Source organism: Neospora caninum, chromosome XI (genome assembly GCF_000208865.1).
Source record: "Neospora caninum Liverpool complete genome, chromosome XI".
NCBI classification, from domain to species: domain Eukaryota; phylum Apicomplexa; class Conoidasida; order Eucoccidiorida; family Sarcocystidae; genus Neospora; species Neospora caninum.
Window position 1 is genome coordinate 3,559,693 of NC_018397.1, and position 24,113 is coordinate 3,583,805.

The window sequence follows — 24,113 nt, forward strand, 5'->3', positions numbered from 1 at the left end:
GCGTCGCCGAGATAAAACGGGCGATCTGAGGAAAAGCGATGCCTTGAGAAAACCAGATCCCCTGGAGAGGCGTATTGCGCGCAGGGAAAGGCGAGAAGCATGTGCTTCTCATCTCCGAGGCTCTTTGTGAACGGAGACAATTGAGATTCCCCGCTTTTCGCACAAGATGCCTAGAGGCTCTCCGCGCGGCGGGCGGCCCTCTGGGTCCCGTCCTTCTTCGTCTTCGAGTCTCCCGCCCCATCAACGCGCTGGCCGATCTCCTTCGATTCGTGGGCGTGGTCGGGGCGCTTCGTCTCGCTCTGGACCTTCCGCGACTGAGAGGGGGGGGCGAGGCCGGCCTTTCTCCCGAGGCGGAATCTCTCGAGGGCGGGGAAGCGGCATGGGAGGCCGAGGAGGGAGATTCAGAGGTACACCTGGCGGACCCACGCACGAAGACGCCTCCTCTCGCTCCCTGATCCCGCCCGCCTCTTCATCCTCTGTGTCCTTCTCTGCTTCTCAGCCGTCTCCGAACGTCAGCGACGAGGCCTCGCCCTCGGACGCCTCCTCGCCGCCTCGCCTTCCCTCTGTCTCCCCTGCGGCGCCTGTGTCTGGAACGCTGTTCTCGTTTCCAAAAGCTGAGCAACTTTTCCGCGGCTCCCACCCCGTCGACTGGCTGACCACCTGGGACCGCATGCCGTGGTTCGTCGCGCTCAAGAAGGTCGAGAGCGCCGTGCTCGTCCTCCCGGTCCCTGCGGAGCCGCCGGGAGTCGCCCAAGCGGAGGAAGCCCGAAAAGAGGCTTTCTTCGCCTACTTTTTCCTCCTCGGCGAGCGCCTGCTTCTCCGTCTCTCTGAGGAGTACGAAGCGCTCCTCGCGGAAGACTCTGAACAGCGCTGGTTTCTTCAACTCGCGAACCAGCCTGCAGGCGCGGCTGCGGCCGCAGCGCCTGCGCGAGCGGGAAAGGCGAAGAAAGAGAAGGCCGGACGCAGAGCCCAAGACGACGCAGACGAAGCCGAGTCCTTTGGGGCTGCGGGCGAGTTTGGCGGGCCGAAGAAAGGCACGCGTGGAGACACCCTCTCAGCCCTCAGTCTGTTGATTCAGCAGCAACCTCTCTGTGCATGCAAGTGGCTGTACAAGTTGCTTTACATGATTTCCGGAAGGAAGAAGAGCGACGCAGCGGCGAGACGGACGTGGGGCGGGAACTGCCAGAGTGCAGTGGAGGCTGCCTTCACGCTCTTCGACGGACCGCTGATTCTCCCCGCTTACCGCAAACTCCGCAGCCTTGCGCAGCAGCCTCAGTGGCTGAGAGACCGCGCATGGGCGCTCTTGGGGAAAGCGGACGAGCAAGGCAACGCAGACCAGCGAGACACTGAGAAGGACAGAAAGCAGAAACGCGACGTGGGTGACGGCGCGGAACCACGGGAACAGGCGCTTCTTCAACTGGCCATGTTGTGGCGGCTCGAAGCGGAGTTCAAAACCATCTACGCAACGTTTGTTCAGGCAAGAAAACCAACTCGCAAACGCGGGCCATGACGGGGTTGCGAGAGAGCGAATCTCCGGGGTCTGTGTGTCGTGGGAGGGTCCGTTGCGAAACGGAAGGCGATGGAGGGAGGAGTCGGTGGAAGGGAAACGCAGAGCGAGAAGGGACATGGACAGCGACAGAATGAGGAAGCAAAAGAGAATACGCGTCGCGAGAGGAGAGAACGAAGTCTGTGTTAAAGCATTTTTGATCCGTCTTTTATAGGTTTGTGCGAGTTTGTTGTGATCAATCGCGGCGCGACTTTTTTCGGTGGTAGTGGGTTCGAAACGCGGGTCCGGAGAGCCCTCGCGAGGCTTCAATCGCATGCAACCGACGTCTCGCCGTCTGTGTGCGCCCATTTCTCTCCATGTTTCTTCGCGGCTTCCTGTCTTTTCTCCAGCTTCTCTCCGACGGCGTGTCCGACTCGGTGATACACTTCGCGAGACGGTCGCTGAGGCTCGCCTGGAGTCTGCTCATGCGGAAGAAGGAAGAGGAGCAAATGCTGCTCTCGCTGCTCGTCCGGTCGCTCGGTAGCCGCGAAAACCAGGTGAGTTCTCGTGCGCTGTCAGAATTTGGCGGTCCTCACGGCTCCTCTGTTGATCGCCTCTATATCTGTTTGGTGTTTCGGCCGGCGCAGCGACGTGTCTCTGCTTTCCAGGAAGCCCGAGCGAGCGCCTCGTCGCCACTCGACCACTCGCACGCTTCTGCACCGTCTCTCCTCTCCCCCCGCATGCAGAGAGTCTCTCTCCTCTCCCCCCGCATGCAGAGAGTCTCTCTCCTCTCCCCCCGCATGCAGAGAGTCTCCTGCTAGGCCGCCGGGCGCCTTTTTCGGCAGGCATTTCCGCCTCTTCTGCGTCCATTTTCCGTCTCCACCTGTTTCTTTTTTTCCAGATTGCATCTTCTGCGTCGCATCTCCTGGCGCAGCTGCTTGTTCGGCACGCGCCGATGAAGCCCGTCGTAGTCGTCTACGTGGGGAACTTTCTCCTGTCGCATTTGCACGAGGCGCTGAACCGCGCAGCGACGAGCGCCGAGGCCACGTGGGCCGCCGTGCTTCTCTCCCTTTCGGCGTCTTCGCGGAAGAAAGAGAAAAGACGGCAAAGACGGCTGATGGAACGAGGCGCGCTCGGCGTGCACGGCGCGCAGGGCGAACTCGAGGAAGACGGCGTGGGCGGGAAGGCGAAAGGAAAGGAGAACGAGAAGAACAAGCGCGTCGAGCTCTTGGGGCGACTCGTGACTCGACTCCTCCGATCCGGAAGCGAAGCGCTGCGGAAAAAGGCGATACTCGGCGATGCAAACGAGGACGAAGTAGACGCAGCAGATGACGAAGAGAGAGGTCAACAGAGAGAACGAAAGAGAGATCACGAGAGAGATCAAGACAGAGGAGGGGCTGTGTCGGTATTTGGGAAAAGGATGGGGGGAGCGAAAGGGCGTCGCTTTCGCCCTCTCCCCCCGATAGAAGTCAAAGCTCTTCAAATGCAAATCCTGACGCTGCTCATGCCTGCCAAGCTCCCAGATTTCCTTCAGGGTGTGTACCGCGCCGTGCTCTTCTTCTCGGAGTTGCAGTTCCACAAGTGAGCCTTCTGAAAAGCGTCGCGCGCGGGCGCGCCAGCCCCCCAGGGACGGTTGGAAACGTGCACGTGGTTCGGTTGATTTATCCATTGGCAATCAGAAGACCGCTTTAAATCCGAGTCGCTGCGGTGGCACGCCACACGACGCAGCCGCTCCCTTCCTTCGTCGGGTCAAGCCTCGGGGGAAAAGGCCCTGACGCGGCGACACTCCGCAGCCGCAAAGTGGACGAAAGGAGCAGAAAAGATCGGAGTAGATGGCACGTGCTCGATTCCTTGTTAAGACCCTGGCAGATCCCACCGTCGAATCGGACAGAAAAAGGAAATGCGTGATACAAATATCCGAAATTTCAAATCCCAAAAATGCCCACACATGCATCTGCATCACCATATATATATATATATATATATATACATGCATCTGTTTCGTTTCTTCTCAGAGCGTCAAACTGTCGGGTGGAGGCAATTGTGTTTCTCTCCACGAAGTTTGGAGTGTCGATTTGTATGTTTCTTTTTCCTCTTCTGAGGTTTCCTGTCCTGGGCTTTGGTGCACGGGTGTTTTTTAGATTCGTTGTAGGTCAGCCCTCCACCGTTTCCGCCCTGTGCGTTTTATCCGTCACTCCGCACTTTCGTGTTTGCCTTTTTAGAAGGCGGAGGTTCGTGTGTCTCCTGTCCTCTCCTGTTTGCAGAGACACCGACCGCGACGTCGCTGCGCAAGTCGCTCGCGTCTACCTCCAAGTGTTCACGCAGCTCCACCGTTTCCCGGCTCTGTTGCAGTCGCGCCTTTCCCGCACGAAGCCTTCCTCTTCGGCGCAAGCAGTCCCCTGTGTGCCGCCGCTGTATACGCTTGCGTCGCTGAACCGCCTCGTGCGTGCGCTCCTCAACGGGCTCCACCGCGCGCTCCCCTACCTCCCTTTCGACTCGGCCTCTTCGCCCTTTTCGGCCGCTCTTGGAGGCCCCCAGGCACAGCGCGCGCAGAGGGACGATAGGAATGGCGACGCGCGAGGCGAGGAGGCGGCGACGCTCGAAACGCTTTTCGCTCTGGCGCACACGCTGCCGTCGATGGCGTCGCGAATCGTCGTTCTTCGCCTGCTGCATCGCCTCACAGAAACCGCACAGTAAGTGCAGAGCGGAGCTAGCAGAGAGAGGAAGGAGGGACGCAAAAGGGAGAACGGAACGTGAGGTCGTCCGCAACACGGTGGCTGTCACATGTTTCGGTTTTCTTTGATGTGTTCGGCTCACAGTTTGTGCGCTGTTTCCCCCCTGCGTGCGATTCTTCCCTTCTCTCAGAGCCGCTTCCGATCGCCTCAGCCGCGTGGTGTACGAACACCTGAACGACCCGGCGGTGTTTGCCGCGTCAAATCGCGCTGCGCTTCTTTCTCTCGTTTGTTCTCTGGCGCTTCCTTCCTCACCTGCTGACTCGGCTTCACTGTCCCCCGGCGCAGCTTCGCTCTCCATGCAGAGAACCGTCGCCGTCTGCAAACGGATCTTGCAGGTCGGCCTCGCGCACCCCGACCCGCCGGGTGTCGCTGCAGCTGCGGCTCTCATTTCCGCCCTGTTTGTTTCGCGAGCGAAACGCGACGCCCGCGTGCTGCGTGGAAAAGCGGCGCTGGCGGGCAAGGCGCAAACAAAACAGAGTCGAGTCGAGCAGCTCCTCTGCGAGCGGGAACGAAACTTGCAAGCGGATGACGAAGACGTTCGCGTAGGACATCGAACGGAGTCGGGCCTCGCGAGGTCACCCGAAAGAGAGGGGAAGGAATAGGCAAACGTGTGCGCCTGCGTGCCGGACGCAGGCAGACATGGATGAGGAAAAGCAGTGGTGTGTATGTGTGTGTGTGGAATACACATGAATATATATCTCTATAAATACATGCACATGCCACTTCGTCTTTAATTCCGTATGACCGCATATATATATATATATATGTATATATGAATCGGTATGTAGATATGGAGATATGTCTGCGATCTTTCCGTGATTGTTTAACTAGATGATCAAAAGCATGCGCATATCCACAGTGCTGTAGGTCCGAGGGCACCTACAGCACTGTGGATATACTGTCTCTGTTGAACGTTTCCGAACCTGTGTTTGGAGCTCGCAGTCGCGTGGTGCTCCCCGTTGGGGATCTGAAAAACGCTGAGAAGTTGTGTCGCGGCTTCTGCATGTTTCCGGATCTTTCGCCTGCGCTGTCTTCTCGGCTCATGCAGGACATTGCTGCAGATTCCGAAGCAAGTGAAAGAGCGTCATCCAGGAAGCGGGAGACGAAGAAACGTGTCCAGGAAAACAAAACAGATGACGAAAGCGACAAAGCCTCCCGCCCCCCCTGCGTCTACGACCCAACAAAACGTGACCCTCGCTACAGCCGGGTACGGTGTCCACAAAAGTATATTGTATCATACATGTTTGCCGGTGTCGCCTCTAGTTTTTACGTACATTCCTGTGCATATAAATAAATATATATATATATATATACGAAGCGAGGGAGAGCATTACGTCCCCTTATCAACGTTTTATGTAGCGTTATTATACTCAGTGGCATCCTGCCCCCAGACTCGCTGTGCGTGAACGGCAGTCCGGCTCCAAACTCAGCGACACACAACTCAAAGAACAGCTCGGCGCACTCCCGCAAAAGCAGTGCACAGAGCGACACGTAGACGTCGATATGTGTATGCGTGGTTGTAAATCGTGTCTCTGTCTTTGACTCATCTTTCTTTCTAGCGCCTACGGATGTCAACCTTTGGGAGTATGTACACACCAGTGTGTTTCTCGTGTCGCTTCCTACGACCGCCCCGAACGTCGTTTGCTCCCACCCGGCATTTGTGGGAGCCTCTGCGCCTTGGCTGCGCCTTGTCGCCCCGTGGTTGCTCCCGTCTTCTCGCTTCCTCAGGTCTTTCTTTTCTTGGAGTTTTGCACGCGGTGGATCTCCTTTCCGGTCTCTGCCTCTCCGCGTCTCAGGCTTGCGAGACGCGGCTTTGGGAGCTGGCGGCAGCGAGCGCGTTCTACCATCCTGCCGTGTCTACTCTGGCGGCTTCGACGATCGACGGCGCATGCAGTTCGGAGGGAAGGGGAAAGAAAACGCACGTGGGCCAGGGGGAGAGGGCCAAGAAGCGGCAAAAGCTGGAGATGGACTACGACGAAGACAGCGTCGTGTCGCTCTCCACGTCTCTCACGCACAGTCGCGTGCTGGATCTTCTCGCGTATAAGCCGAGAGCCGAGGTCGGGCGGGAGAGCGAGAAGAGCAAAGCGAAGCAGGGAGCCGAAGGATCAGAAAGAGCAAAGGCGAAGTCGCCCTTCGCCCTCGGAAGAGCTGCGGCCTTTCCACTCGACAGCGCTCGCCACTGGCTTGCTCGAGGCGAGAAAGTGCCGCCCCAAGAACAGTTCATGGCGCTCTATTTCCAGGTACGCTGTGGCGGAGTTCACGTAGAAAGCAGCGGCGGCCAACGAGAACGACGAAAGGGGAGGAGGCAAACACGCAGGGACAGAAGCAGACGGGGGAAGGCGACTTCGCGCAGAGAGATAGAGATAGAGAGAGCAAGGGCGAGATGAGTCCCTTCGAGGTCTTTTGAGTTCGGGAGAAGACCGGAAGACAGCGGCGAAACGGACGGGAACCGCCACGCGAAGGCCAGGTCGAGACTGGAGGTATAGCTACAGCGGAGATCTGACGCGGAGAACAAGCACGAAGTTGTGGATGGTTACGCGTGTCCCTCCTGGAGTCTTTGTGTTTTGGATTCGACGCAGGATCCATTTGTTGCCGAGAGTGAGCAACTTCGTCGGAAAAAGCGGACGCTGGGAGTCGAGGAGCCCGAAGAAGGCAGCGACGAAGAGCGAATCGACGAGAGCGATGACGAGAAGCAAGACCAACTCCTCAGCGACGAAGAGGTAAGACGCGCTTTTTTCGTCTCTGCCCTCCCAGCCGACCGATGGAGAAGGGACTTGGGGAGAATCCGGTGAAAACAAACGGAACGCGATGGAAATGACCCCGACAACAGAAGGACGAGAGGCTGTGGGGATTGCTCTGGTTTTAGACGAATCGAAGAGTCAGACTTGGCAAGAGGAAAGAATGATGCGAAGCGGTGTTGAGAGGCGAGGCTGCCTACGGGGGCGGCGGAAAGAGAGAGAGAGACGCAAAAGGCAAAAGCACGAGGCGTTCACAGCGCAGTGTTCAGTTCGCGAAGGCGGAAGGGGACCTGGAGACACCTGGAGTCTCCAGTCTGAAAGCGATGAGGAGAGAGGCTTCTCCACGGATCGGAGAGGCGAGGAAAAATCAGAGCAAAGTGCAAAATGTAGAGGCAGCGGAGGACGCCCTGGCAACAAAGTTCTCACATCCCCATTGGGTGTGGTTGCTGTGCTCAGGTGGACAATTTCCTCACCGAGCAACTGGCTGCGCAATTCGGCGCAGACGCCGCTTCCGATGAAGACGACGATGTCGAAGACGACGGCTTCGAAAATCTGGAGGAAGGCGAAATGGACCAAGGAGGTGAAGACGGTGAAGATGGAGAAGATGGAGAGGTCGACTGGGACGCGCTGTCTTCTGGTGATGAAGAGATGGACGATGCGATCTTCGGAGGAGACGAGGGAGACGATGATCCAGAAGAAGACAGCGATGGAGGCGACAGCCCCAAAGCAGGTACACGCACCGCTTCCAAGACAATAGACTCAGACGTTCCATCCTTCCTCAGATCACGAGGAGCATAGAGATATACATATCTGTACACGATGGTGGTTACATGCGTGCATCTCAAGAATCCAGAGAAGTACATGGGTAGATAGATAGGACTAGAGAAATGTGGAGATATAGATGTGTGTGTGTGTGTGTGTTGGGGTAGCTGTGAAAAGAGGTAGGTCGACTTTTCGATCAGGTGGATATCTTGACGCTTTTCGGACGATACGTGCGTGTCTCGCGTTTGTTTGCATGCGTGTCTCCCCCTGCGAATGGTGCTTCACGCATCTGTGTTCGAGTTTGTCTTTCCTCGTCGCATTTCGCCGCTTCGCTGTAGTAGCCAAACACGGGGTATCTCTGCTGCTTGGCCACTTCCGCTGTGTGTCTCCTCTGTTTCGCGTTCTTCGTCTCTGGTCGCCGGCCTCAGCTTCTCCAGAGTGTGGCTTCTGCGGTTCGCTCCTCTCTCCCTTGTTTCCAGGAAAGAAGCGGAAATCTGTGGGCAAGATGCATCGCGACGCTCGTCTTGAACGTCTCCGCGAGCACGTGAAGAAGCACTCGAAACTCGGGGAGCTGGGTGGAAGCTTTGTATCGGCCGAAGGCCTCGAAGATCTCTTGAGAGGATAGATCGCGAAACGCGCGGGGGGCTGTGATGCGAGAATATGTGTGCAAACCCGCACGCGCGTCGGTGCATGGTTAGGCTGTTCGCTTCCACTCAAAACCCGTGTTTCTTCCTCACATTCGTCTCTTCGTGCTTCTCACATGTCCTTCGCTCTCGCGTTTCGCTCGCGTGAGTCGATTTCTCTGCGTGTCGGGCAGCCACGTCTTTCGCTGCCGCGCTGTCTCTCTCCCTTTCCTGGTCGGTGCCTTTGTCGTCGGCTCGGTGAACCTTCGACCCGGGGGGGGGTGTCCTGCCGCGATGTGTTGTCCCTCTATTCTTTGTATGCATCGCAGCAACCGACGGACGCCGCCCTCATGTTATACGAATGGATAATCACGCTATTCGTGGATGCTCCCACGCAGGTCGATGAATACATAGATATATCGCTGACGTTGATTTACTAGAGACGGCGAAAGCGATATGTATCCTATATCCTGGATAGATAGAATGAGAAGAGCCTGTTTTTGAGTAGGTCTACAGATTGCCTGATTCGAGTGTGGCGTTCATCTCGTGAAGCGGTATGATTGACATATCCCTGACTTCAAGGTTTCTGAGTTTGAACAGCTGCCTCCGGTCGCTCGAGGTGTACGCACTCGCCAGAGCGTGGACGTAACTGGCCAGAGACGCTGCCTATTCCCGTCGGTATCTTCTCCCGCGTCCACATAGGGCGTTTTCTCGCTTCTCCCTTTTCAACTCAGCAGAGAGAGGAAAAACAGAAACCCAGCACCGCATGAAAGAGAAAAAAAATCATTCTAGTTTCTCTGCTGTCCCCAGGCCTTTGGTGGCGCCTCTGACGGGCGTGCAGTCGGTTGTCTTGGGGTTTTCCGTTCGACACAGATTACCCTTTTGAACAATTCGTTGGGTCCAAACAAAACGGAGGCGCGCCGCCAGCTCGCATCTGGACCTGACCTGACTGCGTGGTCGGCCGCTTTCACCCAAACGCGGAAAGAAAAGCGCCTTGGCTACTTCCCCGCACTTTGCGTCAACTGGTCAAAGCGCGTTTGGTGTAAGCCGACAAGAGACAAAGCCCATCCATGCAGACATAACCGTGTTTCTGGTCCACAAAACGCGAGACAGCCCCCCCTCTGCTCCATTTTTGCCTACGCTGACGTCTCGATAAAACGCGGGAACTGCAAAGCGCTGCGTTGCTTGTTCTCGATTCTCTGTACAGTTTGCCTTTACCTGCTATATATACATCTAGATATCTACAGATATGCAAAGATATCTCTGTGACGAACAGAGGCCTACGCCCATCTCGCTGTCCTTTAGCGCGATCCGCCCCGACAGCCGACTCACACACTCCCACGAGGCAGAGACTCTCCAGCGTCTCTTTCGCACTCTCTTGGGGCCCAAAACAAAAAAACGCTCCCCTCCTTCCACACATGTATATCCGCCGACCAAGGGACGATGGCTCCTTCCGCGTCTGTTGATTCGCCCATATGCGCTCTTCGCTCCGGGTTTCTCGCCCTTCTTTTCCGATTGGCCTCTCGGCCTCTCCTCTCTCATCTGCTTGCTTCAGCTCCACCTTCCACGGGGGGACGAAACTCTCCCCCCTTCCCTTTGTCGTTTTTCTCCCCCCTCCCCCCCGAAACTGAGACTGAGACTGGAGGAACCAAAATGCACACGTAAGAAGTGCTGTGCGCCGAGACCAACGGGACAGCAGTCGGCTAGCCGCTTTGTCGCTCCCCTCCTTTTTGCCGGAGTTTTCTGCGGCTTAACACACGCTTCGCCCTCAGCGCCCTGGCCGTCTGTGCCTCGCCCCCGCCTCTCGCAGGCACGCCTGGACTCTCCACGTCCTCGCGATAGCCGCAAAGCGCCCCACCAGGAGCTGCGTTTTGGCTCTCACTTTGGCTGCGCCTGCCTCGCCCGCTCCAACTTGTACGTGGTGACTGCAGACGGGGGGGCCGGCTTCGCGTCAGCAATGTACCGGATCGAGACCGAATTCACGCAGTGGCGCTCGTTGGTCTGGGTGAATCTGCGAATAACACCACCCCAACAACCGCGAACCTGCCTAGAAGGCGGCGACACGGCAGACAGCGTGGGAAACAACAACCCTCCCGGACCTCGGGCAGCTTCTCTTTTGAGCGTGAGAATCGAGGTACGTGGTTTCGGGCAACGCCTTTCCGATATGTTTTGTGTGTCGTCCAGCGCTAGTTCGGTGTTCTTTCTTTCATCCTCATTTGCTTGCGCAGCCCCGCCCTCGTCGCTGCCTTCCCCTCGTCGCGGAAAGCGGTCCTTTGCCTCTCCTGTTTTCTCTCGAGTTTCCCCTTCAACAATCGCTTTCTCGAACTCTGGTTCGCTCCTTCGTGTCGCTCCCCTGCCTTGTGTGCCGCTTTATTTTCTCCATGACCTTCACAAGGTGAACGCGTTTCTCGCATCCTTTCGCTTGTTGCTCGCAGGACTGTTCTCGCCTACCCTTCGCCTTCGAACAAGTGCCCGAGATGACCGCCACAGTTCGCGCAGACAATCTCCACGCGTTTCATTCCCAAGGAGGTGTCCGGCTGCATGTGAACAGAACCTGAGAAGAGGGAAACCACCACGAGACTGCGCGTGCGCTCGAGGAAAAGAAGGCCGACAACCCAGCGGGAATGCTGAGTTGCAACGCGCCGCGGCGAAGGCAAACGTGACAGACCTAGACGCATTTTCTCAGACGACAACGACGGTCAAGAAGAGGGAACAAAAAACGGCATCTCTCGCCAGCACTCCGGGCCTCTTCTCCGTCCTTTCTCTGCTGAGTCGTGTGCTAACGATACAGCTGGGCCATTGGCGCAGCGCGCGGGGGAACGCGAGCGAACACAAGAGAGGGACAGAGCACGAAAAGAGTGTCGAGAGACCAGGATCATGCACTTGCAATGCCACCGAAAGTACAGCGAGAAGGAAAGAGAAAGGTGAAGCGTTCGAAGGCTGCGAACGGCCGAAAAGAACGAATGGTTTCAAATGGGGGCGGAAGCAGAAAGGAGACAAGCAGAGACGAAGAGACGCAGGAAAAGAAGGCGGACGACGTGTGAAACCGAGAAGAGGAATGCCGAACGGCGAATGAGAAAATGAAAAAAACATACCTTTGAAGAAACAGTCGAAAGCTGGCCATCCACACCCGGCCGCGAATTTTGCACTGGCGGGATACAGAGGGTGTCTACACGCTGCGCAAGCAAAGTATCCTTTAGTCGGGAACACCTTGTTGTAGTAGCCTGTTAATAACAACATCAAGCAACCAAAGGCTAAGGAGACGAAATCTGACACGGGAGAACGGACGCTACACATATGTATTACGCAGGCTCGTCTGTGTACAGTCGCTGCAAACTAAAGACGGTATATGAATCTGCATGGGTATACATGGACAAATGTGCATGCATGAGGGTACATGAGCGTATGTATGTCTGGAACTCGAAACACACATATTTCTGAAAAAACGCATCTCGGGTGTCGGGAACTCCCACACGGGTCGGAGCGAGAGGCTGATGCATGCGCACGCGTAATCCTCTGCGTGTGGCGTCGGGGGTATCCTGAGTCTCGGAAAGCTGTTGTGTATGCCCGGCATTGGCAATGAGTCACCAGATCGTCTCTGCATTGCGCCGTCTCCACGCACCTGTTCCGGGCGCCTCGGTGCCTTTCTTGCGAAGGATGCGAAACTGCTCCGCTGCAGAAAGGAAAGGTCGAAGCCGCAAGTTGAGGGTGAACTTGAGAGAGCGGGTTGGCATGCAGGCGAGCGCCGAAGAAACGCCCGAAAGAGCGACACCGGCGAAAAGGCGACGCGTGAACAAAGCGCTTCCTCAGTCAGTGGGACGAGACACCACCTCCACGTGGGGAAAGGAGACGAAAGAGAGGACAAGCGCAACAAAGACAGACAACAAGTCGCAACGCAGCCCCTCCACGGGATCAGCTGATCTACTTGTCCTAGTGGGAGTTAAAGACCGAGGCGCAAAAGGGACGGACGCCCGTTGTCAGTCGGAACTGGAGTCAAGCGAACTTCTCTCAGAAGCGTTTCGGAGCGCCTTACGCGTGAGAAACCCCTCCACGCAGCTGCCCAGTAGCAAAAACGGAACACGCTCGTTTGTGACCACGTGTACCCTTCAGCTTGCCGGACACCCGGAGCGCATCGCCGTCCGTTAAAGCTAAGAGTCCCGCTAGCAACTGTCAAACCAAAAGTGAGGCTCCACATGTTTCTACGCAGTTACGGGTGTCCGAGTTTTGCTTCGACAACTGCTGCGCGTGTATCAGGAGGGACACGAAAGCCGACTTTGTCTGCACGCCCATCGGGGAAAACGGGTCCACGTCCCCCTGTACGCGCGTGTTTTTGCAGACGTCTTTCGTCCCCTGTGAAGGTTTTTCTCCCGCTTACGTGTGAGCAGCACCTTCCACTGCGCGTCGGTCTTGGCCGCAGGAAAAGGCGACACTTCGGTTTTCATGGAATCCTCGGGAGGCATGATCGACATTGCGGACTGAAGGGGCGAACTCGATATCATTCTCCCCGACACTGTGGTGGAGCTGCTGCTGCTTGAATGCCACCGGCGTTTCGACGAGCCTCTTTCTCTCGCCGACTTCCTGCATCGCGTGAACAAATCAGCAGGGAGAAACAGCACCGGAGGCGCAGTGAGGAAGAGAGCAGCGGAATGAAAAGCCGTCCGCGGTTTCGAGGCGACGGGCGCAGGACCGAAAACTGAATCCCTCTCGTCGTCGCGTCCTGTGCTTCTCGACTGTCGCATGTCGGAGAGTTCCATCGGGTGTGTCTAGACACTCTGCGTCACTCGGCGCCGTCACACGGTTGTTCCTTTGCTCAGCTCACATCTGCCCCGTCACCGGTCCATTCGTCTCAAAATGGTAAGTCTTTCAACGAGGCGAGCGGACGGAAGATGCACATGACCGGCCACAGCACGAGGCGCAGAAGCGTAGCGGAACGGCGCGCACACATCTGCAGGTATTGGTGAACCGTGTCTACCACGGGTCTTTCGTTCCCACGGAGACCAGGAGGGTGTTCCGTGCGTCCGTTGCGCGCTTCTAACGAAGAAAAGGGTGTTTGCGTGCCGCGCATATCGGGGAATCTTCGGACTTACGTCTCAGGGGAGGCCGCGTTCCCGTCGGCGGGGATTCGCTCGGCATGCGGTGATGGAATCGACCGGAAGAGCGAAACGACTCTGCTACCGATCGACGGAATACAAGAAGGCATCGGGAAGAAGGCGGAGGAACAATGCGGAAGGGTTAAGGCGCCGCACATTCAACGCCGGCGAGCAAACAATCAGCGAACATTCGCGAAGTCGGATGACGGTGTCTTTATCAAAGCGACGGGAAAAAAGGACATGTCGCTGTGGACGGTACGACGCCAAAACAAACAAAACGGCCTCTGCCAAGAAAAAAAACGACGTGTCAAAATGCCTTCCCCCAGCAAAAAGGCGCGTTCCCAGTGGCCTCATCGAGCGACTCTGTCGTTCGGGCGCGTGCCAGGAAAGCGTCGAGAGCGGTTACTGCAAAAAACGGAAACTCGTTGCTGCGCTCGCACACACCACGGGGTCGCCTCCCCTTGTGACAAGCTTGTTTCGCGATTCGCCGGGCAGAATTACCCCGAGAACAGCATTCCCCGGCAAAAAGGTTCCCCCTCGGTGACACAGCGTTCGCGGGTTCCGTCCTGCGTCTCGCGAGACACACTCTTCTCACGCACCCTTCCTGGTGCAGTCGCGCTTCGGCGACGGGGCGCAAAACGGTTTCGGGGCACACAGAAAAACCTCGGAGCAAGCAGCAAACACGCGGATCTGCGGGACGGGAGGTTCCCCTCGTGTGTGTGTCGTGTCGCACAGTCACTCGAATCTCGCCGAGAATTGATGCAACCGCGCGTCTTCACCCTCTGGAGTGTGCCGAGGTAGACAGCGCTGACACACAGAGCTCAGACCCGCTGCGCGAAAGACCAGATGAACATTTAAGGGTGCAAAGGGTTCCAATCAAATCCGGTAACGGTTCGGCTTCGGCCTGCCGTCGGCAAACCGCTGCGGAGATCAGAGCAGAGAAGGCTGCTAACCAGTGGATTATCCAATTTGCCTGTATGGGTCGCTTCTGCCATGTTTTTCCCCGTGTCACGGGTACGCTGTTATAAGCCGGTCGTGCGCTTCCTAGACACAGAAGCGGGTTCACTCTGTACCTAAGGGTTTTACGGATGTCCGTTTGGCTGATCCATAATGCACAAGAAAGCTTTAGAGAGCGTCGTAAATGACAGCAAACAGCTCTGCAACAAAAGAGGCAGCGTCCCTTCAGACGTCCCAGTTCGCTGTTCGAAAAACGCGTTATCGATAGGTGAACCGTGAGAACACCGGTTCGTGGATCCGACCTATGAATCGGCTTTAACACACCGAAGGGATATGGAGCATTCTGCATTGGTTCGGAATGACGAACCTCTTCACTGAGCGCTTATCTAGGCCGAGCAGGCAGTGAACGATAAACGAAGCCGAAACAACGCGGCCATATCAGAGGAGTTCCCAACGACGATGGAAGGCATCCGGCGTCACGTTGTGACACGCACGGAGAAGACTGCAGTCACACACACGCCATATTTCTTGCGCACGTTTTCACTTTTGTCTGTTTCCCCCGCTTAGGCTCCAACCGGGAAGTTCCTTCGAGGCGCCTGCAAGTCCCTCTTGGATGGTTGTTAGTCACTGACATCGGTCGAACGGCCGTTCAAGAGGGCTAACGGATAAAAATTCAATATCCGCCGCAACACTGTATACGTATTTGACGAACGGGAGAGAGTCCACCCACTCTAGGAAGGCAGGCGGCGTAAAATCCTCCACCATCTGGGGGGGGGGGGGGGCTGTTCCTGTCTCCAGAGAAGTTCACCACAACCTGATGCTACACAAAAGCCGGACCGTAACTACGAAATCGTAGCTGTGCCTCATGCCCTAGGATATCCTTGCAAACAGCGTACCGGCGCACACCCGCATCAACCGTAAAAAACGGTGGCTGTATTTAAAGTGCTCAGGAGTCGCCTCACAAGACATGGAAGGAAAAACAGCCCAGCAAAAACCACGAAGGCTGGGGGCTGAGGCGGGGACCCGCCAGGAGGCTAAAAGAGACGGGCGACGGCGAGAGTCTGAAGTATCTCGCAGATACACACCTGCTTTTCTGTGTGCCTGCTCTGGGCTGTGAAGAGCCGGTTTCCATTGGGAATCAAAACAAAAAAAAAACGAGTTTTCTTGCGAAAAACGTGGACGTCTGTGGCCGGGAAGCACGGCTCCAGAAGCGACACACGATCAAGAACGCGCCACACGCTACAACTCCGCAGTCCACTGGTACACGTCAGAGCGGTCGGCGACGGGGCGAAATGTTTGTGTTTTGGTCAAAGAGATCCCTGAAAAAACCCAGTTCCTCTGCTGTCTTTGAAGGAACAGCGCGTGCGGCGAGGCAGCCCCTCAGAGGGAAAGCAAAAAGATAGATGGCCGAGCACTGCGGACACCCGTTTATCCACGTCCACCAACTACGCATGCATATGCATTCTTTCTTAAAACTGCATCTCACGAGTCCTCAAAGCAAAAGGCAGTCCTGCTGGAACACCTTTTTGGTTCTTTTCTGCCTAGAGGGGTACGCCTCCACGCACACAAACCCGCCTGGCTGGCCGACTACTTCCTACGTCTGTATATACGCAAACAGAGAAGTATATGCTGAGGGACAGGAGCAAAACGGTCATCGAGGGCAAGAGCAAGATGAAGACATGGATGAAGATGTGGTCACGGCTATCGGTTTGTCTCTCGTGTGTTTTGCACGTGTCTGTGTTGTCCCGCTGTCTCAGCGTGGCTCGACTGCTCGTCCCGGCGATTCTCGCTGCCGTCCCGCCTCTAAATGAAGGCTTCTTTCCGCAGCGTGAATCTGAACTGTCGAAGTGCTTCGAGGCTGGTGCCATGTTCTTGGACAGCATACAGAGAGCCGCCCCCAGCTGCTGCGCCTAACACGTCGAAAGCCTTCGCGAACTGCTCTGTGGACGCATGCAGCGGTGGGCTCGAACGCGGCGCGGATGGTGCACTTCCCCTCGCCGGAGCAAAGGCGGTGGCGGCGGCGCTGAACGGAAGCCGCAAGGCGAGCACGAGAATGGGCAAAATGCATGCACGTGCATGCAAAGCGACGAAAGCTCTGCGCCCTCCCCATTTTTTCTGGCATGGTGCAGCATCACAGGCCGCGCGTACAGAGACGCAGACAGATGCACGAGCGAAAGGAGAACTCGTTGAAGGGCTGTGAAGACGTCGATGGCGAAGCAAACAAAGACGCTCCCGAGTTGAGGTTCATCGAACAGTTCCAAGCCCCGTCTCCAGCGCAACCGCTGCCAGAGGAAACCAGAAGAGGTAAACGAACCACAAAGGAAACAGGGACGTGGACGCTCGCATGCACAACGGTAGGTAAACACGGGATGACGCTGCTCTCGGCTGCAGATGCATCTCGCAGGTTTCTCTGCCTCTCTAATCTGCTTGTCGCGTCTCAGACAAAAGGGCGTTCTTTCCTCCTCTGTGAACTTGCTCAGTCCCGTGGACGTACCTCATCCCGACCCTAAAGGGATTCTCAGCAGGGAGAAGCTTGATAACGGGATGAGGCCCGCATGCAGTTGCGCCGGGCACCTGGCACCGCCGAGCGCCGTCGCGCCAGCAACAGCGAGACTCCAGTCTCAATGGCCTTTCGTCGCAGTCCTGCAGAAATCCGAACCAGATGACCACCACACGAGGCAAACCTCGCAAATCTTGCGATGAGGCGCTGCATGAGCCGAGTCCGCGCCCACACCTGCGTGTAAATATATATACCATGCAGATGCAAGTATGCACATCCACACATATCTGTTTGTAACTGTTTGGTTCAGCGTCGTGGGCGTTCAATCGCTCGCCACGGCAAAGTACACAGATACACGGCTAGAGAGAGAGATCCAGAGGTAGAGGCAGTTTAGTAGGGAGAGAGGAAACGGACCTCTGCGTTGCCGATTCTGCTCTCGTGAAAAAACGAGTGCACGTGAGTCATCGCGTGTCGAGGCTCTCGAAGCCGGCATCGTCTCACCTTGTTTGTCGCGCAGCACTGCCTGCCTCCTTCGAAGGGAAAGGGAAAGAAGGCGGGGCACGTCGCCTGCGGCGTCGGCGGCTGCACGCGTCTCAGCAGTGCTGGATGCGTTTGAAGTCTCTCCGATTCTCCTGTCGCCTCCGCTTGATCCTCCCCGGGCTCGCCCCGATCAGGCTCAGGCACAGACTCGGGATTCCCGTCGTCAGAGCGAGCGACGATGCCGTCGACTAGCCATAAAAATTCGGACGGATCTGCAGGAGACGCAGGCAGCGAAGACAAAGTGGAAGTCCAAAAGGCGCAGAAATAGCAGAGAGATCGCGTCAAATGAGGATGTCGCTCTGTGAAAAATGCACAGGCAGACGCAGGAAGACACCGAGAGAACTTCAGCAGCGGCAAGCGAGGTTCACTCCAAACCACGCCAAAAGAACTCGAATGCCAAACCCAGGAGGTCGTGGTTCATTAATCCAAAACCCAGATCTCTATATATACACGTGCGTTTATATAAATGTTGGTACGTAAATGTGTTTGTACAGATACCGTCGCCTGGACGCGTGGACTCCGACGGAGCCGTCATTCCTCTGTGCCTTGAAGTCTCGAAATGCGCGGCTTTTTGAACCAACCCCGGGCGAATATGTGCGAGCTCCGGCGTTACATCACTTACGCAAACACGGAGGCGCCAGGCATCGATGGCCGCCGTCGGGACGAGAGCAGCAACTCCTTCCTTCTATCGCGCTCTCGCTGCGCTCGCTGGGGCATCGCGTCGGGCAGCATCGCTGGGCGCCGCCCTTCGTCTGGACAGGATGCGGAGCGTCAGGCAGGCACGTCTGAAAGGGAAAGGCGAGATGTGCAGCCAGCGCGTACGAGAGAGGCGCTGTTCGAAGGCCCGAAAGGACCGACGCAGCCTCGCCGGGCGGCAGTCTGTCCCCTGGCGAGGCGAGCGGCGAAGCCAGCGCCGGAGAAGACGCCCGAGACGGAGACGGGATTAACATCGAGGTTGCGGGGGAAGGCAGCGCATCAGCAGACGCGTTCTCGGCGTTGTTCTGCCTCGAGAGGAGGGCGCCGTGTGCGTTGAGAGGTTCTCTCGCCGACAGACCTTTCAGGTCCAGCTCTCGAAAGCGCTGAAAAGAAAGACACAGGCGCGAAGCTGACGGGCAACAACGCGATCGCAAAGGCCTCTCGAGAAAAACGCGTTCCACAGACATCCGGGACGGTGAGTGTCGCATGTAGCCTGCAGAGTCCCGCCGGAAAGGAACTTTCGGAAACAAAAAGAAGAATCTCGCCGCGGCTCGGCGTTGAATGCTCGCCCTCGTACGTCGCTCCGACGGCCCTAGGGGGATAAAATACGTGTCGCGAGAAGTGTCTTCACAGTGTTACGGGGTGGGCGTGAAGGCCCCGCGGAAAAATCGGAACGGAGGTGGAGAAACAGGGACGAAATGGAGATTGAGAGGACGAACGAGTCGGGAACCCGGGACGGAATGCGAGTTGTTCTATCACGAGTCTCGCCGTCGAGAAACGCAACCCACGACAACGACGCTGCGACGAAGGTGAGCGCAGAGACAATCACGAAGAAGCGAGAGAAGAGAGGACGCGTCAGAATTTTTCAGAACCCGCAATGCTTCTTACGCGCATGCTCTGCATTTGGAGGCGGCGGCGTTCACGGCCGTTGGCCGCGTTCGTGTAGCTGTACCACCGTATGTCGAAAAAGTCGTAGTTCAAAGAGTAGAACCACTGCAGCGGATAATCCCCCTTGAGGAACGCGAACTTGCTGAAGAAACTCGTCGTATGCCAGCAGTGAACGTGCAAGGCGGGGGAACTTCGCCAGTCGACCTGGGCGACCGAGTCTGGAAGGAAACCCAAGTTTTGGAGGGGAAGCCTGTTCGCGCCTCGAAGCGGAAGCAACCGAGCTGGCCGCAGTTCCAGTGCGGTCGTTGCCGCCCCAGTCACGTCATCAACAGACACTTTCACGCGTGTAAACCAAATGCATGCAAACCTTTGAACACCTACGCACGCACGTGCACAAGTGCATGAAACTCAGAGACACAGATGTATAAAAGACGTACTGACGCGCATATCTGCATGCACACACATGCACGTAAATGCTTACCAGTGTCGAGGAGATCGGCGCGAATGAAGACATCTTCTCTGTCGAAAAGGTGGTTCACGGCCAGTTCCGCGGAGTAGAGTAGCAGCACGCCTCGGTACCACGATGGCCATTCGCCGCCTCCGCGCCGGAAGACCGGATCAACGTGGAGAAGCGATTCGCCGATCTACAGAGAGAATCCCGCACCCATCGGGGCGTTTCATTTCAAGGAAAAGCCACATCGCGTGTGCGGAGTCGGCCTGCATCCGCCGTCTCATCTTTTAGAGGGCAAGAAGAAACCAGACACGCCGAGACAGAGCACGACAGGTGCGAAGAAGACTTCGGCGCCTTTCCACACGCACTTGATGAGCCGCTGGCAAGCGCGAGAAGAGAGAAGACAACAGAGACGAAGTTGGAATCACACGCGATGGACGAGCGACCCTCGACGGTAAAGCGCACGACAGTCCGAGTTTTCCGCTCTCGCGTTTGTTACTTTCTCGCCTCACGTCGGCCGGCTCTTTCTCTCTCGCCCTCCGCGAGCGTCGCCTTCACCGTCACGAGGAAAGCATCCAGGGCACGTCGAATGTGTCTCCGTCCCCAAGTCTCCTTTCACTCACCTTCACAGTGAGACGCGCAGCCTGCACGATGTCGGCCGGCCTGCCGTACCACGTGCTTCCGACGTAGCCCAGGTTCTGGTAGCGAAGGCCGAGCATGGCTGCATATTCCGGCAGCAGGCGTCGATTCTTTCTGTCGTAGTAACCGCCGCGTCCGGTGAAAAACGCGAACCGGACTTCGCCTGTCTCTCTCTCTTCGTCGCCAGGACGCGTCCGGAACTCAGCTCCCACAGCGACAGTCCCCTCGCCCACGCTGCCGCGCTCCAGAAAAATCCGCGTCGAGCCCGCGACACCGTCGGGCTTTTTCTCAGAAGTTCCTCGGTTTCCGCGCGGCATGAAAGACACTCGGTCGCCTTCGTTCGCTCCAGGCGCCGGGCTCTCGCGCTCCCCGTCATTCCCTCTCGCCTGTTCCGCCTCTTTTTCCTTGTCCTCCTCGCGCCCTCGCTCTCTGCCTGTCTGAGTGGAGAGTGCGGTTCGCCGCACGTCGTGCGCGGTTTTCCACTTCCCCGGCGGTGCGACACGGGAGAGCCAGGGCGTGTTTTCGCGCCCCAACAACGCAGGGGTCAGGAAGGTGTCGTTGTCGGTTCGAATTGCAAGGTCGTACTGCCGCAGGATCCACTCCAGCAGCGGATGCGTCAGAGCACTCACCGAGTGCATCGCCGGGTGAATGCTCCAAACGTCGCTGCGTTGCGTGGCGTCGATCGTCAGTCTCACCACGATGCACCTGTTCACAGGGAGACGCGGTTGTTGCTTCGAGACAGAGGCCGAGCGCCTGTCTCGCGAGCCGCTGCTCCAGACTCCTCTGTCCGGCCTCGGCAATGGCCCGGGCTCCATCGACGCCTTCACTGCCTCCGAATCGTCTTCGTGCCCGGTCGCCGCCGTCTCCCCCCGTCCGTGTTCTCCGGGAAACAGGAAGGACAGCAACGAGAAGCGACTGCGCTTCGGCGTCTTGGCGTCGCGGCCGGCCTGCCGCCTCTGGGCGAGGCCGAAGCTGACACGGTCCACGAGGTCTTGGCGAAACGCGTCTAGCGACGGAAACGACGACAATTCATCGCAGATCCACGGAACGTTCTCCCCCCTCGTCTTCATCTCCGTCACAAAGAGGACGTCGTTGACGACGGGAGCCTCCACCACGCGATGGTGGCGACTGTTCAACCTCGCGCTGCGCCCCGCCCCTCCCAGTCGGCGTCGCGGGCCTCGCTGCTCGTTCTTCTCTTTTTCGGGCATTCCCGTCTCCCCAACGCCCCAGGACGAGGCCGAAGACGCCTCGGCATTTCCGCTCCTTTCGCCCCGCGCCCCAGCCTGGTCCTCCGGCGAAGAGGCCGAACGGCCGGAAGACGCGACGGAGGCGCCTGCCGCCTCCTGCTGAGACCGGCCGGGGTCGTCCAGTTCCGTGCTCGCCTCTTCGCCATCTCCTCTCTCTGCACTCGCGTTCTGCCTCGCCTCGGCTGTGTCGCCTCGCCTCCAACCCACTGGACTGGGCCTCGGGTCTGCGGTGCCCGTGGCTAGCCGTGCAGGCGCATGCTTTCTGACACGGAAACGAAGCAAAGGCGGTCTCCACAGTCGGCCGCGTTTCCCGGCCCCGGCGACGCCGCTGCTCAGCTGGAGACCGTCGACAGTCGTGAATCCCCGGAGTTTGCTCGTTGCCACCAGCGGTTCCCTCTCGGGGTTTTCGGGGATGCCGAAGGCGAACCGCCAGGACTCGACGAAACCGAACGCCTGGACGATTTGGTCCTCTGCCGTGCCTCCGCTGTCGTACTCTTGCGGCACGTAAATCATAAATGCACGAGTCGCGGGGAAATCAACCCCTGGCACAGGCTCCTCCTGCAACGCGCGCAGAGACAACGGAGTCGACAGCGACGCAGGCGGCGCAATCGGCGGCAAAGAAGGCGAAGAAGCAAACCTAGGAAACGGAGAAGAGGAGGAAGAGGAAGAAGAGGAGGAAGAGGAGGAAGGAGAGAAAGAGGAAGAAGAGGAAGAGGAGGAAGAGGAAGAAGAGGAAGAGGAAGGGAAGAAAGAAGGCTGCCAGCGGTCGCCCGCCGCTAGGCCCTCCTCGACGGTCGCGTCGGTAAGTAAGTTCCGGCTCGCCACTCCCCGCAGCGCGAGATAGGCGGCATCTGGAGATCTCGCGAGAGAAAGGAATCTTTCGCCAGTTCTGAAAGGCCGGACAACGACTTCGGGGGCGGTGGTGTCCCCGGAACGGTCGCGGGCCTCTGTGCGTTGTCTGCGAGTCTCTGCTGCGGTGCGGTCACCTCGAGCTCCGTCGCTCGTGAGATCTCCAACGACGGCGCGCGAACTGCGAGACGCGGCTGCGTGCGCCGACGGCGATGAAGGCGGTGCCTGCGTAGCCAGCGAAGGGTAGCGAGGCGGAAGGAACTTCTCGACGATCCTCCACCTTTCTTGGGAGTCTCCTTTCGGTCGCAGCCCGCAGAGGTTCATCGGGGTGAACAGCCTGGCATCTAGGGTTAGATTCGCGTCGGACCCTTGAACCACAAAGCTGGACACAGCATTCATCGGCGCGAAGCGGAAGGCGGGAAAGGCCCGCCAAGGCAGGGGAAACGCGAACCACCACACGAAACAGATCGCCGCAGACAACCCCACGAGGACCAGCGGAGACATCAAGTGTCCGAACACCCGCGTAACGAAGGCCGAGCGCGCCGGCGCGCAGCAACGCCCGTCCATCACTTGGTCGGGGTTTTCAGGAAGGCAAAGGATCGAGCGCGAAGCACACGACAGGCGGCGTGATGCAGCCCGACGGGGCGTTTCGGAGACAAGGCTCCACGCTCAAGAAGGCGACGAGCCGGTGCGGAGTGGAAAACGGCAAGAAAAGGGGAGAGAACGGGACGACAACACACGTCCAGATGTCGCTGTCGCCGCCTCAGATCAACAGGGAGGCGGAAGAGATCGGACGGCAGCTGCGTGCCGGCCCCAAAAAAAAGGCCACGAGAAGGGGAACGCTGTAGAGAGTGACTATGTGAGGCACCCCAAAAAAGCTGAGACCGCTGGGAGAGAAAGAGGAAAACCCAGACCCGCGCCAGGGAGCTGGGGCCTTTTGCGGAGAGCGGAGAAAACAAGAAAAGGGAGATCACGCAGTCTGCGGAATTTGGTGTCCAGTCACAGGGGCCAAGAAGCGAGCGGAATCTCCGCGCACGACCTGACGCCTGTGGTGTGTCCACAAGCAGATTCCGAAGAAGGATCTCACAGTCGCAGTTTAAGAAACGACCGGCAGGCGAAGCGGGAAAAACATATCCTGGCGCTGTGGAAAGGTTTACACACGCTGGGTCGGTCGTTGTCAGGAGATGTCATCGGATCCTCCGGCGGCTTTTCGTCCTTCTGGCGAGCTGGAGAGAACTGCCTCCCGTTTGCATTCTCGGCGGGCTTCTTGGTCTGGCTTCCAAACGAAGATCCGAGACGCCTGATCCGGAAATGTGAACATCGCGTTTTCCTGATGGCGCCGGCTGCTCAGCGCTGTTCGAATCACGCTCGAGGCTCTGGTGAACCTTCCGGCAAAGAGCCATGCTGGAAAACACAGCAAGAGGGAAGCTTTGTTGGTAGAGCCCCAGGTTCGTGAACCAAGGTCACCGAGGAACAGCGCGCAAAAACGAGAGACACGCGCTGGTGTACAGACCGCCTGGCCGTTCCTTGCTCGAGGCGGGGAGAACCGCACCGGAGGCGGAACGCGACAAATCAAAGCACCTACAGCGGAACGATAAAAATGCCTTCTGCGGATCGACGAGGTTCTTTTCGAACGCGCGCTGGCTGATCCCGACCAGTTGCATGCGCGATGAGTACCGGCGTTCTTTCCGGAGCAGCTCAACAATCGCGGTGCACGCACAAAGAAACCCGTGCGAGACAGCCGGATGCGTCTCGAGTGGACAGCAGCGTCTTCGCGCACACAGAACATCGAGCGAATTGCTGGCGGAAAACCACCACGCTAGCTGCTCCGAAAATGTGCTCACGTGGCCCAAATTCGGCGGCGTTCGCGAACTCTTAAACTCGGCGTGGACCTCTCACTGCGGTGCCTCCG

At 57.7% G+C, this 24,113-nt stretch overlaps 3 protein-coding genes across 3 annotated transcripts; 1 reads left to right on the forward strand and 2 right to left on the reverse strand.

The window, feature by feature from the left end:
* Positions 1–166: 166 nt before the first annotated feature.
* NCLIV_057190 (conserved hypothetical protein) lies at positions 167–8,346 on the forward strand (the record flags this gene model as incomplete). The annotated part of the gene is made up of 10 exons (XM_003885275.1): positions 167–1,471; positions 1,897–2,043; positions 2,388–3,067; positions 3,751–4,179; positions 4,352–4,763; positions 5,270–5,428; positions 6,018–6,461; positions 6,801–6,941; positions 7,416–7,689; positions 8,201–8,346. The coding sequence occupies 10 exons, from the start codon at positions 167–169 to the stop codon at positions 8,344–8,346; spliced, it is 4,137 nt and encodes a 1,378-aa protein (XP_003885324.1).
* A 1,876-nt stretch (positions 8,347–10,222) lies between these two features.
* Positions 10,223–12,813, reverse strand: NCLIV_057200 (AT4G21860 protein, related; the record flags this gene model as incomplete). The annotated part of the gene is made up of 5 exons (XM_003885276.1): positions 10,223–10,355; positions 10,796–10,898; positions 11,440–11,568; positions 11,967–12,017; positions 12,720–12,813. The coding sequence occupies 5 exons, from the start codon at positions 12,811–12,813 to the stop codon at positions 10,223–10,225; spliced, it is 510 nt and encodes a 169-aa protein (XP_003885325.1).
* A 3,381-nt stretch (positions 12,814–16,194) lies between these two features.
* On the reverse strand, positions 16,195–22,768 carry NCLIV_057210 (conserved hypothetical protein; the record flags this gene model as incomplete). The annotated part of the gene is made up of 7 exons (XM_003885277.1): positions 16,195–16,414; positions 16,886–17,034; positions 17,393–17,643; positions 18,054–18,510; positions 19,016–19,233; positions 19,497–19,659; positions 20,090–22,768. 7 exons carry the CDS (start codon positions 22,766–22,768, stop codon positions 16,195–16,197), a joined length of 4,137 nt encoding a protein of 1,378 aa, XP_003885326.1.
* Positions 22,769–24,113: the final 1,345 nt, after the last annotated feature.